The sequence below is a fragment of the Hipposideros armiger genome, unplaced genomic scaffold (genome assembly GCF_001890085.2).
Source record: "Hipposideros armiger isolate ML-2016 unplaced genomic scaffold, ASM189008v1 scaffold_1139, whole genome shotgun sequence".
NCBI lineage: Eukaryota > Metazoa > Chordata > Mammalia > Chiroptera > Hipposideridae > Hipposideros > Hipposideros armiger.
In genome coordinates this window covers 43,648-62,955 of record NW_017732489.1, presented here as the reverse complement: position 1 = coordinate 62,955, position 19,308 = coordinate 43,648, and the positions used below count along the sequence as shown (strand labels likewise).

The following is a 19,308-nucleotide window of genomic DNA, read 5'->3' as shown; positions in this document are numbered from 1 at the left end:
CTCCACAACTAGACTGAAGAACAAAAGGACAGCAACTTGTCTGTTCCCCTTCCCCAATTCCCCAGCACTGTTCCCATCCCCCCAATTCACCAATGAAAAATCTTAAAAAAAAAATCATCAAACTTCTAAATGAAGACCCCAAACACTTCTCATATTAAGCACTGAAATATAACCTATACATTTAAGAAAGATTAAAAAGAACAAGTCAGACCCTTATTTTCCAGCTCAGGGTCACAGTGACCAGAGCCTCTCCCGACAGCTCAGGGCACAGGTGGGACCCACCTTGGACAGGACGCCCGTCCATCGCTGGGCCACCCACACCTGCACTCAGCCTGGGACAAGGGAGGAAACCGGAGTCCCCAAAGAAAACCCACGCAGACAGACGTGGGGAGAACGTACCAACTCCACATAGACAGTGGACCTCTGGGAATTGATTTTTTTACCTTCATCTACATTACAATGAAAGGACACTGAACAACACGAAGTTATTTGAGGACCTGCTGTATTGTGATTAGTAAATAACTGTCCTAGCTTTTAGAAAATATGGCCCTTGGTATGAATAAGGAGATTACGGGGCCCAAAAGTCTGCATCTGCATCTCATTCTCTCAGGGTTCAGGGAAAAAAAATACGTGTAGGGGACAAGAGGTGAGACAGAGGAGAGAGAATGTGGGAAAATAAAAGTGAAAGGTATCTTGAAATCTCTGTTCTATTCTTGCAATCTCCAAAGTTTGAACTTAGTTCCAAAAAAAAAGTTAAAAAGAAATAAACAGAGTATTTCACAAATGTCTACAGTGGAATCGGGAGTTTGAAAAGAGGGCTTCTCAGATTTGATGTAAAGACGCACATTCTGCCTCAGTGGGTCTGGGATGCAGCCTGAGAGGCTATGTTTGAGGGGATCCCCAAGTGGCTTTGCTGCTAGGAAGAGGCTAGCATGGGGGAGCTTGTCCCCCCTAGACAAGTTCCACAGAATGGAAGGCAGGCCTCGGGAAAGTATGGGCTTGCAGGACAGAACTTGATATTGGTCTCAAGGGGGACCAAATATGTCACCCCAAAATATGCCAGTTTGATATAAAGACTGTTTTGAGCTGAAGGCAACTGAGAAACAGATGACCTCAGTTCCCCACCCTCCCCCATCTGCCTACAGGGCAGGGCATCAACTTTAGTCTAAGAAGGACCAGTAAGGGCAGAAGGACTCATATTGCAGACTCTCAACTCTTAGCCCCAGTCAGCACAACAAACTTTAGTAATGTCTCTGCAGGCCTGCCGAGTGGCGCATTGGTTAGGAGTTGGCTTGGGATGCCAGCTCTGAGCAGCAGGGCCCCGGTTTGGACCCCACATATGAGGGCCAGTGACACTGCCCTCTACAGCTAAGATGGTGAACAGCAGCTCAACCTGGAGCTGGGCTGCCGTGAGTCGCCAGCAACGGCATAGGCTGCAGCGGGGCTCCCCAGCAGTGGGTGTGAGCTTTCATGAGCCGCCGTGAGTGGCTGTCCAATGGCCAGCGAGTGACTGCCTCAGCCGGGAAGAGCGCAATGATAATACCAACATGGGCCAGTGAAGCAACGTCCTTCACAACTAGACTGAAGAACAAAAGGACAGCAACTTATCTGTTCCCCTTCCCCAATTCCCCAGCACTGTTCCCCTCCCTCAATTCCCCAATAATATCTTAAAAAAAAAAAAAAGGCTCTGCCATTAGTGTCCATGTGTGTTTACTGCCCACAACTTACTGCCCCTTGAAGCTCAAAATCCTTTTCCTTCGCCTGGTTTCTCCATGGATGTGGTGCATGTGCCTCTAAGCTCTGCTTCTTCTGCCTGTTTCACCCATGAGGCACCCATGTGAAACTGCCTTTTTCTCCCGTGAATCTGTCTCGTCAGCTTAGTTTGCAATGTCCCAGCCGTGGAACCTCAGAGTAAAGAGGTGTTTCCCTCCCTGACAATCTCGTAATAAGGACAAGATGCTAACTGCTGCTACTGATGAAACACAAGAGAAATCAGGGCTCTGGGACAGCACTGGGGGGTGTGCTTCTGCAGATTGTGAAGAAAATCGGCAGCATGCATTATCAAAAGAAATACGGACCTGTCTTCCCTTTGACCATTGGAGGTGTCTGACAATCTACCCCAAACTGCAAATAGGAACAAAACATAGTGGGCAAAGGTGCTCATGGGGCAGCACAGGTGATAGACCAGGGGCACCCCAAGCACTGACGACATCAACACAGCCGTTTAGCTTTTAGGTCGTATAGGGAAATGCTTACACTTGGGGAGAAGCATAAAAATAGGGCACAAAGATCGATAGCGTGACCCCAGCAAGACACAGACACAATGGCGGAGAAAAATCCAGAAGAAAGTTCACCAAAACATTCAGAGATCTTCTGAGGTAACTGGGGATGCGTCATATACTTTCACTTTCTAAATCTTGCCAATTTTTTTTAGAATGGATAGGGGAAATAAATGTCTATTTACAATTCAGTTTTCGGAGGACATTTCTGCTGCCTTGTTGGAGACTGAGCAGATGTACTTTCCCTGATTCCTCCCAATAAGAACAGCTCAAATTCCAACTGCTAGGGCCCCGGGCCCCAAGCAATGGCACAGCGGTGAAGACCCTGGTTTTTCTTTCTGCCTCACATATTAAACTGAAAGCTGAAGGAGCTGGCAACCTAGGAACACCAGCAGGCACAGATGAATACAAAATCCAACAAAAACCTGTTCTTTCAGCCCCAGGGCCAGGAAAGGGGCAGCCAAGCTAGACAGACAACCGCTATAGTCCATCCAAGGACCACAGGACCAGCTGGAAGTCTAGACCTCCGCTCTCAACAGACTGCAGGGAGGACCTCCCAACCCTATATCCCCACCGGGTGGTCTCAGGGTGTCCAAGCGGGAGCCAGAACTTCTACCTGTGCTGGCCGATGACAGTCCCCTCACCATCCCTCCCCCCACCATGGTATCATTGAAGACCCCTTCTGGGACAATGGAGATCATGGAGAATCTCAAACTGGGTGCAAAAAAGACCAACAGATGTGAGATATGCGAACTATCTGACAAAAGAAGAAGGCTTGATAAAAATGCTTCAATGAGCAATTACAAGCACACTAAAAACTAACAAAAACTCAGGCAGCCTTTGCGAAGTAGTAGTCTCAGCAAAGAAAACCGAAGATGATGAGAATAACTAAATGGAAGTGTTAGAACTAAAAGCCACAATACAGGCACACCTTGTTTGCTTGTGCTATGCAGACACTGTGTTTCTCACACGTTGAAAGTGTGTGGAAACCCTGCCTCAAGCAGGTCTATTGGCGCCGTTTTCCAACAGCATTTGCTCACCTTGTGTGTTTGTGTCACATTTTGGTAATTCTTGCACTATTTTAAACATTTTTATTATCATTCTATGTGTTATGGTGATCTGTGATCTACTCTGTTTGTGAGTGCCACAAACTGTGCCTATGTAAGACGGCGAACTTAGCTGACAAATGTCGTGTGTGTTCTGACTGCTCCACCAACCGGCCATTTCCCCCTTTCTCTCCGTCTCCTCAGGCCTCCCGATTCCCTGAGACACAACATTGAAATCAGGCCAATTAATAACCCTACAATGGCCTCTAAGTGTGCAAGTAAAAGGAAGGGTCATATGTCTCTCACTTTAAAGCTAGACATGATTAAGCTGAGGAAGGCATGTCAAAAGCTGATACAGGCTAAAAGCTAGGCAGGCCTCTTGCACCAGTTAGCCAAGTAGTGAATGCAAAGGGAAAGTTCTGGAAGGAAATTGAAAGTGCTGCTCCAGTGAACACACAAATGATAAGAAAGTGGAACAGCCTTATTGCTGATACGGAGACAGTTTCAGTGGTCTGGATAAAAGATCAAACCAGCCACAACACTCCCTTAAGCCAAAGCCTAGCCCAGAGCAAGGTCCTAATTTTCAGTTCTATGATGGCTGAGAGAGGTGAGGAAGCTGCAGAAGAAAAGTACGAAGCTGGCAGAGGTTGGTCCGTGAAGTTTAAGGAAAGAAGCCGTCTCCGTAACATAAAAGTGAGGGTGAAGCAGCAAGTGCTGATGTGGAAGCTGCAGCAAGTTATCCAGAAGGTCCAGCTGAGATGATGAATGAAGGTGGCTGCACTAAACTGATTTTCAATGTAGACGAAACAGCCTTCTATTGGAAGATGCCATGTATACTTGCACATCTAGAGAGAAGCCAGTGCCTGGGTTCAAAGCTTCAACAGACAGGTTGAGTCTCTTGTTAGGGGTTCATGCAGCTGGTGACTTTAAGTTGATGCTGATACTCATTTACCACTCTGAAAATCCCAGGGCCCTTAGGAATTATGCTAACTCTACTCTGCCCATGCTCTATAAATGGAACAACAAAGCCTGGATGACAGCCCACCTGTTTACAATACTGCTTAATGAATATTTTAAGCCCACTGTTGAGACCACTCAGAAAAAAGATTCTTTTCAAAATGTTACTGCTCATTGACAATGCACCTGGTCACCCAAGAGCACTGATGATGTACAAGATTAATGTTTTCATGCCCGCTAATACAACATCCATTTTGCAGCCCATGGATCAAGGAGTCATTTTGACTTTCAAGTCTTATTATTTAAGAAGCACATTTTGTAAGGCTCTCACTGCCATAGACAGAATTTCCTCTGATAGATCTTGGCAAGGTAAATTGAAAGCTGTCTGGAAAGGAGTCACCATTCTAGATGCTATTGAGAACATTTGTGATTCATGGGAAGAGGTCAAAATGTCAACATCAGCAGGAGTTTGGAAGAAGTTGATTCCAAATGGGTGACTTTGAGGGATTTGAGACTTTAGTGGAGGAAGTAACTGCAGATGTGATGGAAACAGAAAGAGAACTGGAACTAGAAGTGGATCCTGAAGATGGGACTGAATTGCTGCAATCTTATCATAAAACTTCAAGGAGTTGCCTCTTATGGATGAGCAAAGAAAGTGGTTTCTTGAGATGGAATCTACTCCTGGTGAAGATGTTGTGAAGACTGTTGAAATGACAACAAGAGGTTTAGAATATTACATAAACTTAGTTGATAAAGCAGCAGCAGGGTTTGACAGGATTGACTACAATTTCGAAATAAGTTCTGTGAGTAAAATGCTATCAAGCAGCATCGCACGTTACAGAGAAATCGTTCATGAAAGGAAGAGTCAGTGCATGTGGCATACTTCATTGTTGTCTTATTTTAAGAAATTGCAACATCATATCAAACTAAAAAGGTTTTTCATAGCAAGTGAAACCATCAACAAAACAAAAAGACAACCTACTGAATGGGAGAAGATATTCACCAATGATACATCCAATAAGGGGTTAATTCCAAAATATATAAGAAGCTCATATAACTTAACACCAAAAAGAAAAAATGGACCGGCCAAGTGGTGCGTTGGTTAAGAGCTGGCTAGGGACGCCAGAGGGCCCCAGTTCGGATCCCACATATGAGGGCCAGTGACACTGCCCTCTACAGCTAAGATGCTGAACAACAGCTCAACCTGGAGCTGGGCTGCCATGAGTCGCCAGAGACGGCGTAGGCTGCAGCCCCTGCTGCAGTGGGTTGCCATGGGCTACCGTGTGTAGCCAGCAGCCAGCGTGAGCGGCCAGCAGCCACAGTGAGCGGCCGTCCAGAAGCTGGCGACTGGTCTGCCTTGCCCGGGAAGAGCGCAATGATGGTGCCAACTTGGGCCAGTGAAGCAACGTCCTCCACAACTAGACTGAAGAAAAAAAGACAGCAACTTGTCTGTTTTCCTTCCCTCAATTCTCCAGTGCTGTTCCCATCCCCCAATTCCCCAATAAAAATCTTTGAAAAAAACAATTTGATTAACAAATGGGCAGAGGACCTGAATGAGTTTTTTTCAGAGGATATGCACATGGCCAATAGACATATGAAAAGATGCTTAACATCACTAATCATCAAGGAAATGCAAATAAAAACCACAATGAGACATTCACCTCACCCTGTCAGAATGGCCATCATCAATAAATCAACAAATAACAAGTGTTGGTGAGGATGTGGAGAAAAGGGAACCTTGTGTCTGTTGATAAGATTGCAAACTGGTGGGGGTGGCTGGGTGGCTCAGTTGTTTAGAGTGTGAGCTCTGAACAGCAGGGTTGCTGGTTCGATTCCCACATGGGCCAGAGGGCTGCACCCTCCGCAACTGATTGTGGACAAAGACTTCAGCTGAGCTGCCGCTGAGCTTCCAGTGGGCAGCTGGTGGCTTGGTTAGTTGGAGCATGTGCTCTTTACAACAAAGGTTGCCATTTCGACTCCCGCGTGGGATGGTAGGCTGTGCCCCCGTGACTGGACTTGGAGCTGAGCTGCGCCCTCCACATCTGAGATTGAGGGACAGCAGCTTGAACTGAAGCTGATGGGTCCTGGGAAAAACACACTGTTCCCCAATAAAGTTAAAAAAAACCAAAAATCTGGGCCAGCCGAGTGGCGCGTTGGTTAAGAACTGGCTTGGGATGCCAGAGGGCCCCGGTTCGGATCCCACATATGAGGGCCAGTGACACTGCCCTCTACAGCTAAGATGCTGAACAACAGCTCAACCTGGAGCTGGGCTGCCATGAGTCGCCAGAGACGGCGTAGGCTGCAGCCCCTGCTGCAGTGGGTTGCCATGGGCTACCATGTGTAGCCAGCAGCCAGCGTGAGCGGCCAGCAGCCACAGTGAGCGGCCGTCCAGAAGCTGGCGACTGGTCTGCCTTGCCCGGGAAGAGCGCAATGATGGTGCCAACTTGGGCCAGTGAAGCAACGTCCTCCACAACTAGACTGAAGAACAAAAGGACAGCAACTTGTCTGTTCCCCTTCCCCCAATTCCCCAATAAAAATCTTTAAAAAAAAACAAAAAAAACACAAAATTTTGACCGGCTGAGGGGCTCAGTTGGTTAAGAGCTCGCTTAAGAGTGCAAGCTCTGAGCAATAGTGGTTCGAATCCCGCCCGAGCTGAGCTGCCACTGAGCTGCCAACAGGTGGCAGGACGGCTCAGCTAAAAAAAAAAAAAAAAAAGGTTGCAAACTGGTGCAGCCACTATGGTAAACAGTATGGAGGGTCCTCAAAAAATTAAAAATAGAACTACTTTATGACTCAGCAATTCCACTTCTGGGTATTTATCCAAAGAAATCCAAAACACTAATTCAAAACAATGTATGTACCCCTATGTTCACTTCAGCATTATTTACAATAGCCAAGATATGAAAGCGAACTAAGTGTCCATCAATAGACGACTGGATAAAGAAGAGGTGGTGCATATATACAATGGAATGTTGCTCTGCCCTAAAAAAGAACGAAATATTGCCATTTGCAACAACATGGATGGACCTAGAGATTATTATACTCAGTGATATGAGTAAGACAAAGAAAGACAAATACCATATGATTTCATTTATATATAGAATCTCAAAACAAAATAAATGAACAAACAAAACAGATACAGAGAATACAGAGAACAGATACAGAGAATATTTTGATGGTTGCCAGATGGGAGAGGATTTAGGGAAATGGGTGAAAAAAAGGAAGGCATGAAGACGTACAAATTGGCGGTTACAAAATAGTCATGAGATGTGAAGTACAGCACAGGGAACATAATCAATAATGTAATAGGGCCGGCTGAGTGGCTCAGTTGTTTATGAGCTTGCTTAAGAGTGCGAGCTCTGAGCAACAGGGTCACCGGTTCGATTCCCACAAGGGCCAGTGAGCAGCACCTGAGCTGAGCTGCCAACAGGAAGAAGGATGGCTCAGCTGGTGAGACCACGTGTTCCTAACAACAAGGTTGCCTGTTCAACTCCTGCATGGGATGGTGGCTAGACCCACCCGCAACTAACTGAACACAGCACCTTGAGCTGAAGCGGCGTGATTGGACTTGGAGCTGAGCTTGTTATGCCCTCCACAACTAAGATTGAAGGACAACTTGGCTGTTTCCTTTCCCCAATTCCCCAATGCTGTTCGCCTCCACCAATTCCCGAATAAAATCTTTAAAAAAAAAATTAAATAAATAATGTAATAACTATGTATAGTGTCAGATGGGTATGACACTTATCAGGAGGATCACTTCGTAAATCATATGTCTAATCACTATAATATTGAATGTCAACTGTAATTGAAAAATAAAAATAAATTTAAAAAAAAGAACTGCCACAGCCACCCAACCTTCAGCGACCACCACCATGATTAGTCAGCAGGTACCAACATCATGGCAAGAGCCCCCACCAGCAGAAAGATTATGACTTGAAAGCTCAGATGACGATTTTTTTTTCTTTTAGCAATAAGGTTATTTTTAAATTAAGGTATGTACACTGATTTTTTTTTGACAATGCTACTGCACACTTAATAGACCTCAATATAGTGTAAACATAACATTTATATATACAGTAAAACCTTGGATTGTGAGTAACGTGGTTTACGAGTGTTCTGCAAGAAGAGTAAACATCTCTAACACATTTTACCTTGGTAAACGAGTGATGTCATGCAATATGAGTAGTTTGTTTCCAGAACAAATTATGCTCCCAAACCAAGTACATTTTAACGTGGTAGATGAGCGATGTCTTACAATATGAGTAGTTTGTTTCCGGAACTAATTATACTCACAAATCAAGGTATTACTGTACTGGGAAACCAAAAAATCTGTGTGCCTCGCTTCCCTGTGCTTGTCTGGAAACGCGCCGCAGTACCTTTGAGGTCTGCCTGCACTGAAGTAAGAAGCCCTGGGGATGCGCTCAGCAGCAGCACAGACAGGACAGAGGAAAGGGGCAGTCACCTTGGGGACAGGGAGAGAAACTGTGAATCTGAACAACAGAGGAAACAGATAAAAACATGAACAGAGTCTCAGGCACGTGGGGAACTGCAGCAAGAGTAAAATCTGTGTCATTAGGGCCTGGAAGGAAAGAGGGGGTGTGGATGAAAAAGAACCGGAAATAAAAATGGCTTAAGATTTCCCTGATTTTTTATGTCCTGATTTGGAAAGAGACATAAAGCCACAGGTTCAAGAAGTAGAGTAAAACCTAAACAGGTAATGCAAAGAAACCCATGCCAAGAACCATGATAATAAACTTCTGAAAACTAAAGACAAACAAAGAAAAAAATCTTCAGTTGCCAGAGGAAAACGCTATCTTCCCTACAGGAGAAAAGGAAATTCAAAGACAGCCGATCCCTGATCAGAAGCTACGGAGGCAGGAGGAAGGGGCTGTACTGCCAGGTGCCGAGTGGGGACCGTCAGCTGAGGTCTCACCTCGTGAACAAACCCTTCAGGAATGAAGGGGATCAAGACATTCTCAGATGAATCCAAAACAGTACATTTGCTACCAGTAGACTTATCCTAAAACACTGGCTGAAGGAAATGCACTAAAAGAAAGGAAACTGGGGGATGGCTGAGTGGCGCGTTGGTTAAGAGTTGGCTTGGGAGTGAGAGCAGCAGGGCCCTGGTTCGAATGCCATATTAGGGCCAGTGACGCTGCGCCCTCCACAGCTAAATGGTGAACAACAGCTCGACCTGGAGCGGGGCTGCTGTGAGTAGCCGGTGATGGTGTAGGCTGCAATGGGGCTGGGTGGCAGCGGGGCGTGAGCTTTCGTGAGCTGCCATGCTGCCGTAAGCGCCCATCCAATGGCCGGCGAGCAACTGCCTCACTGGAGAAGAGCACAATGATAATATCAACTTGGGCCAGTGAAGCAACGTCCTCCACAACTAGACTGAAGAACAAAAGGACAGCAACTTGTCTGTTCCCCTTCCCTGATTCCCCAATAAAATCTTAAAAAAAAAAAAAAAGAAAACAAAGAAAGGACTGAAGGGGTTCAGAACAGGCCTGCCCCAGACCTGCCACTCTGCATGTGGGTACTCTGAGCTGAAGGCAACCGAGGCCATGCGGGGTTGCGACAAACTTACTTCTCCCTTGAAGAACTTAAATTGGGGCCTTCTCCATAATAAGAGGTATCATCAGAAATAACTTTTTATGACCTATCTATAGGGCACGCAAACTTCTAATTACTGGACACCTGCTCTTCTTATCATCCTGCCATGACCCTCCTCCCGAGGCCCCAGGTGCCTGACCTCAGCTTTAGTGCACAGTGCCATACATGTCTACCCCATTTTACCTTTCTGTGTGGGAACCACCCATGTATGTGGGGTTCCTGTATGTACATATGTACTAAATTTGGTTATTTTCTCTTACTAATCTGTCTCCTATAGATTTAATTAGACCAGCCAAAAGAACCTAGAACAGGAGAGGAAACTTTCTCCCTCCCCCTCACAAAAGAAGGAACCATGGAACATAAGAAAGGGAGACAGTAGTAAGCCAAAGTATGGGTAAATACAACAGGTTTTCCTTCTCCTTTGAAGTTTTGTAAATAATGTTTGATAGCTAAAGCAAAAGTTATAACACTGTGATATGGTTCTAAATATATGCAGAGGGAGCTATTTAAATCAGTTGTACTGTGTTTCCCTGAAAATAAGCCCTAACTGGAAAATAAGCCCTTGCATGATTTTTCAGGATGCTTGTAATATAAGCCCTACCCCAAACATAAGCCCCAGTTAAGATCGTCAGCCAGACATGACTGTTTGAATAAATGTAGATTTTTGTACATGGATAAATGAATGAATGTAGATTGTTGGAGCAAAAATTAATATAAGACCAAAAATTAATATATAAAAATTAATATAATAATACTGTGTTTTGAGGAAACACAGTATTAGGAAAGGGGGAGGGTGAACCAACGTAAGAGTTCCAATAAGTTATGTACGAGTATATACAGTGTAATACTAATCTCTTAAAAAGCTATGTTGACAAAAATTCTTCACCAAACTTCAGTCAGGCTCCTGAACCTATTACTGGGCCCATCTATGCACTTCTTTGCAGAAATCCTGCTTTAACAAGAAACCTGCTAAGTCAGTTTAACCAGAACCCCCCCACCCCCACGCTTGGTATCTGATCACCCTGGATATGTGATCAGGTTCCTCATCCTGCACAGCCCCAGGTAACATCTGAGAACCCTGGCCTGTCTTCAACAAGAATCCTGTTAGGTCAGTTTATCCAGAACCTGCTGTGATACAGCAATTTATAATATATATTTGGTCTTTTTCCCTGTTTCTAGAACACAGCTCCTAAACATCACTTAAACTTGCAACTTCTTAAGTGATGAAAGCAACAAAGGTGTCTTTTATTATGTTAATGAGGTGACTTTGAACCCCACCTGAGGAAGAGTTTTGGTTGCCAGAACCAACCATGTGATTGAAGGTTGGAGCTTACAGTCCCAACCCCTCACCAACCTTCAGGAAAGGAAGAGGGGCTGGAGGTTGAACCAATCACCAATGGACAAAGATTTAATTAGTAATCACAAGGACATAATGAAGCTTCCATAAAACCCAAAAGGATGGGGTTCAGAGATGCAGGGAGAGTGGTGTGCTCAGAGAGGGCATAGAAGCCCCTCACCTCTTCCCATATACCTCACCCCGTGCATCTCTTCCATCTGGCTCTTCCTGAGTCATATCCTTTAAAATAAGTTGGCAATCTAGTAAGTAAATGTTTCTGAGTTCTATGAGCCACTCTAGCAAGTTAATCAAAACCCAAGGAGGGGGTTGTAGAAACCTCTGATTTATAGCCAGAAGTACAGGTGACAACCTGGGCTTGTACCTGGCATCTGAAGTGAGGGAGGTGGTGTGCAGTCTTGCAGGACTGAGCCCTCAGTCTGTGGGGGTCCACGCTCTCCCCTAGTAGATATGTCAGAACTGAGCTGAATTCTGACACCCTGCTGGTGTCTGAGAATTTTTTGTGGGACTGGGAAACCCTCCCATATTGGAAACACACTGAAATGAATGAAAATAAAAATGCATCATATTACAATTTGTGGGACGTAACTAAAGCAGTGCTGAGAGGGAAATTTATAGCGCTACAATGCTTGCATTATAAATGCTTACACAAGAAGTCAAGTCCCGAATCAAAAATCTAAGCTCCCACCTCAAGAATCTAGAAAAGGAATAGTAAAATAAACCCAAAGCATGCAGAATGAAGAAGAAAATATAGATAAGAAAATCAGGGGTGGCTGGATAGCTCAGTTGGTAAGAGCACGAGCTCTGAACAACAGGGATGCGTTAGATTCCTACATGGGCCAGAAAGCTGTGCCAGTAAGCTGCGACCTCTACAGCTAAGATTGTGAACAACAGCTCAACCTGGAGCTGGGCTGCAGTGAGTGGCTGGCAGACAGAGAGCTGCTGTGAGCAGCCAGCCAACTGCCTAAGCTGGGTAGAGTGCAATGATCATAATACCAACATGGGCCAGTGAGCCGTGTCCTTCACAACTAAGACTGAAGAACAATGGCTAGGAGGTGAGGAGGTGAGCAGGTGAGGAGGTAGGAGGGTGGAGAGAAGGGGAGGGGGAGAGGGGAGGGAAGAAAAAAATCAATGGAATTAAAACAAAATAGAGAAAAATCAATGAAACAATTAGCTAGTTCTTTGAGAAGATCAATAAAACTGAAACCTCTATTAAGACTGACAAAGAATAAAAGAGAGAAGGACACATTTCCAATATCCTACATTCTTCTGGGAGGAGTCGACACTGTAATAACTGAATTTCAAGCCAACCAGGGGAAAGCATTTGGAAAAAAAATGAAGATGGCATGGTCAGAAACCATAGCCCAAGGCAGAAACTGAGCTGGAGAAAGCTGAGGACTCTTGTCACACCAACCCCTGCTCCCACCCCGTGAGAACGCCTGAGAAAGTAAGTGGGAACATGGGAGGAACACACCAGAACATTCCCCAACAACCATGCACACTGTGTGATGGCAGCGGGGTGACCTGTGTCATTCCCTCCATTTCCTAACATTTCTGAAATAGAACTGCTGCGATTATTATTAAATAAAAATACCCTGTGAAGTGAAAGAATGAAAGGTCTCCCTTTTTTCCACAGGAAGGGACACTGAGTACCAAGAAGAGAACAGATGGGGATGCCAGGGCATTTGTTTCCTGCCATCGTTGTCTGCACAAGGCTCTGGAAGGCGATGTCACAGCCAGCCCAGGAAGCAGCTGGACCGCATGGCGGGCTGTGTGGCGGGAGGAGGATGGGCATCCATCCTTAGATTTTCCAGCTGGAGCCGAAATGCCTGTGTGGCAGACAGCAAACCAGCCGGAGTCCTGGTAAAGTTGCCCTGTCACTTACAGAGGCAAAATGGGGTTTTCAAGGGCTCTTGCAGAAGTCACTCACCAGGGGCAGCTGGAGGGCGGTCACCTGCTGTGCATCCCTCAAGCTGGCTTCCTGAAGCAGGGATGCCTCTTGTGGAACTGAAAGAGATGAGAAAGGGTGTCCCATAAACCCCAGTCTCTTTTCTCACCTGCAGGAGGAGGATCGCCACACAATGCACATAAAAGCTGCTGGCAAACCCCAAGGACTTGTTACTTTGCTTTCAGACATGACAATGGGGACTTTAACAGGGAATGCCTGGGCTTGGGGTGCCCTGCCTGGGTCGCGATATAACTTCCCACAGGTCCAGGGGCCTCAGCCTCACGATCCACAGTACGGGAAAGTGACAGTTAGGGTTCTGGGGGTCGACATGTCAGTAGGAGCTGCTGGTGACAAAGACTCCCACAGGGCTCCAGGGTCACATACATGTACTAGCTGCTCAGGTGTGACACTCCAGCAGGGCATGCGGCACAGTGCCCTAATCGCCACCATTAGAAAGTGCAGAGTGTACACTGGACTACCTCACTCTCCGGTACCTGGGCGACTGGGACCTGGGGTTGGGGGGCGCTATTCCAACAGGACTTCTCTCAAACTGCACTTCGCTTGGGCTTCTGTAAGCAGTGAGCCACATACCTAGGCCAGGTATAGGCACGTGAAAACAAGCTGTGTTTCAAAAGGGGCTCCTTTCACAGAATAAGACTTGGAAAGCTGTCCTTTGGTCTCCTGAAGGTCACATGTTGAATCAGCATAAAAGCTAACATCAGAAGCCAGTTCCCTCACCTTTCAGACCCAGGATGCAAAGCAGGGACATGAGTAGCTATTTAGAACAAGGGTGGGACCAGGAGGCAGTTCAGCCAGCAGTGACAAGTGGGGGGGGTCCCAGTAGGAGGCAGCCCCCTCGCTCCGCTACCCAAAGCTCAGGCTGAGGGTATGTGTGCGTGGATGTGAGGGGGAGACTTAATTCTGCTCTGTCATACCTGCCACCTTTCCCATGGTACCCAAGTACACGGACACTTGCAAAGCACTTGGGAAAGCTTTCAGCCTCTACACAAGACCTAGCTTTTTGGGAAGATTTTTGACATTAGGCACTACATGGCTTTTACTGGAAGCTCCTCCGAAGGATAAATCACCCACGTGTTTAAGGTCTTCCTAGGACCTAACGCATCCTGCCTCCTTTTCCATTTTTTCCATTTATTATAGCTCAGGGAAAAGAGAGGAGCTGACCCTGGGGCTGAAGCTCTCCCCTCCCCGCCACCGAGGTAACTGGCTTATGTCTGACCTTCACCAGGAAACACCAGTTTAGGCTGCCACAGCTCCTCCCAAGGGCATTCCTGCCACCCACCTGCACACCCTGGGCTCCCTGCACGTGCCACATTCCTTTGAGCTAATGGTTGTTTCCCTTCCGCCTGTTTTCATGGGCTGAACTGTGTCTCCACCAAATTCCTATGTTGAAGTCCCAGGACCTCAGAAAATGACTAAGTGACTATATTTGAAGATGGGTTCTTTCAAGAGGTAATAAAGTTAACACGAGATCTTTCCTGTGGGCCCTAATCCAATGTGACTGGTGTCCTTATAAGAGGACATAAGACAAAGACACACACAGAAGGACGGCCATGTAAGGACAACTGGGAGACAATGGCTGTCCACAGGTCAAGGAGAGAGGCCCTCTTAGAGGAATGAGCCCTGCCCACACCCAGATCTCAGACTTCCAGCCTCCAGGACCAGGAGACAATAAATGTCTTTTGTGTAAGTCGCCCTGTCGATGGGATTTCATTCTGGGATCTCATTCTGGCATTTCTAGAAAACTTACACACCTATCTTGTCTTTTAACCAAGGAGAGGCTTCTGCTTTGTACAGAAGTCAACATATTTTCACACATAAAGAAATGTAATATGCTTTTTTCTTTTTTTTAACTGAAAATTTAACTACAATGCCAAGGACAGCTTTTATGAACCTCAAGAACACACTCCTGGCCTCCCCATGCTCGCCTTTTCCATCTGTATCTACAGCACAATGTGGCAAGTCTACCCAAAGTAACCCTTACCCTGTAGAGGTCACTTACTCAACCTGAGGGTGCCACGCTTCCCATATGAGTCACTTCACCTAAAATCATGGGTGGCTCAGGCTCCCTGCTCAGCATTCTATGGGTATAATCCCTTAATCCTCAAAAACCCAGTAGGGACCAGGAAACTGAGGTCTGCAGAGCTTAGAAGCCCAGCCCGGGTTATAGCTTAAGGATTCCAAGCCAAGTGAACCTGGTGCCCAAACCACCTGCCTATAGCCAGTAGCACACTTTGTGCAGACAGTTAGACATGTCAAACCCTGAGACACCACCCTGTTCCCACCGAGAGTATTTCTGTATTTCCTCATAGCATCATAACAAGCCCAACAGCAGGAGTTGTTTAGCCAGGGAAAGAGAGATTTGGGGTGAGACAAGAGGATGAAGTCACACTTGGCTCCTGACACAGGCCCTGCTGGGACAGCAACAGTGCCCAGCTGTCCCCCAAAATGACAAGGCCCAGAGATGCGTCCCCACAAAAAGGAGATGGTGCAACCTCAAAAGCACCACACTACAGAAGAGGTCCCTCTGAGCAGACTGGCACCATGAAAAGGACAAACCCTCTCGGGAGATTCTGATTCAGTCGCTTTAGCGAGGAAGCCAGATCTTGAAAATGGTTCCTGGCTCCTCAGGGGACAAGAGAGAACACAGGTCTGAAGTCCACAGCCAGAAGCTAGGCACAGGGTGGGGTTGCAAGCCCCTGCCCCCACTCCCCCAGTCTCCCTACCTGTGTCTCCGCTGAGCTGGCCTGGAGGTCTGTTTGGGAGCCCTTGGCCCTGAGACAGGGCCAAGGGCTGGGCCTCCTGGCTCTTTGCAAGGTGGCTCTGGGGCTCTGCTGGCAGCCGGTCCTGCTCCTGGTCCCGAGGGCCGTCACCATCGTCAATCACCACGGGGTCTTCACAGTGCTTGAGCTGCAATCCACACGGGATTTCTTAGGCTTGGTGGAGAGGTCCCTAGTCAGGGTCAGTGGCTGTACCAGGACTGGGCAAACCCCTTCTGTGGGACTGCTGACCACTGGAGGCTCTGCCTAGGTCTTGGACAGGGCTGGAAAGGGGTACGGCTTACCATCCTTCTATTTAGAGCCTTGAGGGAATGTAACCAGCTTTACTGGGACACCAACTCCCCAGTGGGCCTGACCAAAGCAGTTCTAGACAGAATGCCTCAGCCCTGGCCAGGGGACGCGTAACCCCACCAAAGCACAAGGTGCTTTACACCCACTGCCCAGGCCGCTCTTTCCCTCTCCTCCCATCCTCCTGCCAACCCAGCCCCTCTGCTCACCCACTGCCAGGGTCTCCCTGGCTCCCGTTCCAGTGCCTCCACGGCGGCCACAGCCTGCTCGCCACTCTCGGGCTCCTGGGCCCGCACCCAGCCTTGGATCTCGCGGGGCAGGATGGCCAGGAACTGTTCCAGCACCAACAGCTCCAGGATCTGCTCCTTGCTGTGCCGCTCCGGCCGCAGCCAGCCCCGGCACAGGTCCCAGAGGCGCTGCAGGGCCTCGCGGGGGCCCGCCGCCTCCTGGTAGCGGAAGCGGCGGAAGAGACGGCGGGAGGACTCAGGGCTGGGAAGCTCCCCCTGGGGGCCAGGGCTCTCTCCCGGTGGGCTCCTCATTTTCCTGGGCTCCTCACTTTCCTTCGGAGCCAAGACTCGGGGGCACAGGGCTGTGGGCATGATGGGATTTGATGGGGGTCAGCAGCAGAAGACGACCCTATTTCCAAACAGAAATCACTGGCTTCAATGCTCTGGTCTCCTGCAGTGAGTTCTGGGGGTGCTGATGGGGAAAGTGACAAGGCCCAAAGACCAGCCCTTAGAAGCAGCCCTGGGACATGTGATGAGTCAGTGTGGTAGGTCCTTACACAAAAGGAAAGAGAAGGACCACCCCCCAAAAAACATCATTACGTGATCCCCTAACTGGGCAACCAGGCAAATAAGGCAGAGGCAGTCTGGGAGAAAAGCAGTGGCTTTTCAACATGACACTGGCATTCCGAGCAGCAGGGGCCACATGCAGGAAAGAGAGGGAATTAAGACTCTGTGGTACCTTCAGTGGCCAGGTCCTCCTGGAAAGGACCTGAGAGGGATGAGCCAAGTAGGCTGCTATCTTGGGGCTTCTGAGCCAAAGTCACCGTCCTCGCCCCTGAGATCTTTACAATATGAGCTGGAAAGACAAAGACAGATGTGTAGGGAAGAGCCTTAAATGCACATCCGGGATGGGAAACCCACCGTGCCAGAGGCCAGGGCCGACTCTTGATGCTGGGCCCACTGGATCGTCAGAGCCATAAATGGCCATGCCCAGAGAAGTCTGCACTGGGAGACAGGGGTGAGACACACAGCTGAGAAGATACCCACACAAGAGAAGGGCCAATCAAGTGACAGCCACACCTAGACTTTCCTGGAGAAAAATAGCGCTATGCATTTAAAAACATCAACATTTAAAAAACACCAGCACTTTCAGATCAGTCTTGCCTGACTCAGTGAAGTCTGCATAGTGAACTTTGGTGTATGTTTAAAGATGCCTTGATCCTCAATCTTGCCTCTATCTGCCTTCTCTACACTTGTCATCTTCAAACCATGCTAAAAGCACCCACACACACTTCCCCAGGCAGGACAGAAGTGGGGCACAGCCCCCCACATTAGTGGGGCTCAGGGCCCCTTCACCTCCCCAGTGAACCCACATAGGGCCATATCAGAGTCACGGCCCCTACTCACAGACTATGGGACACAAAGAAAGTGAGGACAAATTGGGATGCACACAGTTCCCTCCCCCACCCTCAGGCCTCTAAGACCCTGGACACAGTCACTGGGCCTCCACACCCCAACTGTATGAGGCCTAACCTTAACCTCCAACCACTCAGTGGCCCCCAAGGGTCCCATGTGGAATGCAGGCCTCACTCCTATTTCACAAAAAGACAAGTGAGGCCAGAAGAGCCACAAAGCCACAGAATGGCAGTCAGAAAAACCCAAGTGTCTGTACTTTGCTCTCCAACATAAAACAAATAGACTGGCAGGGAAGGACTCAGGGAGTCTGGCTGGGCACCTTACAGCTTGTTTCACAGTGGGTTTCTTTCAGCGTCTGCTCTTGCATCTGGAACCCAGTCTTCACCCCTCCCAGCCCCACCTGCCCCCACTGTCCCTGAGCTCAGCCACTACACACCTGAAGGGCCTCTGGGTTCCTCAGGTACCTCCACCCTCCCAACCTAGGGGACCCGGGCCCCACCCTCAGCACTCAGTGTCTGCTGAGGTTCAGCCCTAATCAGACAGTGGCGTTCCTCTTTGTCATCCAAGCACCTGGCGCGTAGGAGGCTCAGCAGTGATGCCTGATGAATGAAGGAACGTAGGTAAGGGAGGATTCCCGCGGGGCGTACTTAAAACAGCTCACGGAGGAGAAACAGAGCGGGATCCGTAGAAAGGGTAAAGCATTTTAGGCTAGGAAAAGGGCGAGCTTTTCCTCCCTCTCCCTCTCTCCCGCTTCCCTCCCTACACACATACACGCGGGAGCGCGCGCCTCCAGTGTAACGAGCTCCCAGCTCCTCACCTCACAGCCTGGAACTCCTTCCCGGCGTCTAACTCAATCCCCTCCTGCGGCGGTTTTAGTCTCCGCAGCGGCTTCTCATCCTTCCAGGCCCGCCTCCCGGTGTCCTTCCCGAGGCGGGCTCTCTGCAGGGCCCGACTCCGTCCCTGGCCAGCCGAGCCCCGTCTCCTGCTCATCCAGAAAACCACGGCTCCGCTTGGGAGAAAACCAGTGGGAACAAATGGAGGCGCCTGAAAAACATTGGTGTCCCCTTATCCCCCGCCCGCAGATCCACCGACGCTCCGCTCTAGGATGGGGGCGCGCGGGGTCGGGGGCGCGCGGAGCCAAGGGTCCGGGAAGCGCGCGGGGCCGAGTGGTGCGCGGGCCGGGGGGACGTGCGGGAGGGCCCCGCGCGGGCTGCTGGGGCCTGACCGTACTCACCCCCGCGGCGCGTCCCCGTTGGCGGGCCGTGCAGGACAGGCCACCGCCAGAGCCCGCCCGACGCGGAGAAAAGGAAAGACCGGACCCTCCGGCTCCCTCCCCGGGACACTTCCTGCTCCGCTCTAGGACCGCGGAGGTCTCCACGTCTCAG

At 48.6% G+C, this 19,308-nt stretch overlaps 1 protein-coding gene across 3 annotated transcripts in view; it reads right to left on the bottom strand.

Annotated features, from left to right (window-relative positions):
• The window catches only part of ZNF496 (zinc finger protein 496), a 39,166-nt gene extending 19,864 nt beyond the window's left edge, over positions 1-19,302 (bottom strand). The window contains exons 1-6 of one of the 3 annotated variants that reach the window (XM_019632431.1): positions 19,158-19,302; positions 18,741-18,967; positions 17,247-17,363; positions 16,490-16,916; positions 15,939-16,122; positions 13,177-13,253 (exon numbers count right to left, since the gene is read on the bottom strand). In XM_019632431.1, the coding sequence (XP_019487976.1) occupies positions 13,177-13,253; positions 15,939-16,122; positions 16,490-16,879 (651 nt within the window). In that variant the 5' untranslated portion in view covers positions 16,880-16,916; positions 17,247-17,363; positions 18,741-18,967; positions 19,158-19,302. The remainder of the gene's footprint in view (positions 1-13,176; positions 13,254-15,938; positions 16,123-16,489; positions 16,917-17,246; positions 17,364-18,740; positions 18,968-19,157) is intronic. The other 2 variants (XM_019632433.1, XM_019632432.1) reach the window with 2 other exon arrangements.
• Between the last annotated feature and the right edge of the window lie 6 nt (positions 19,303-19,308).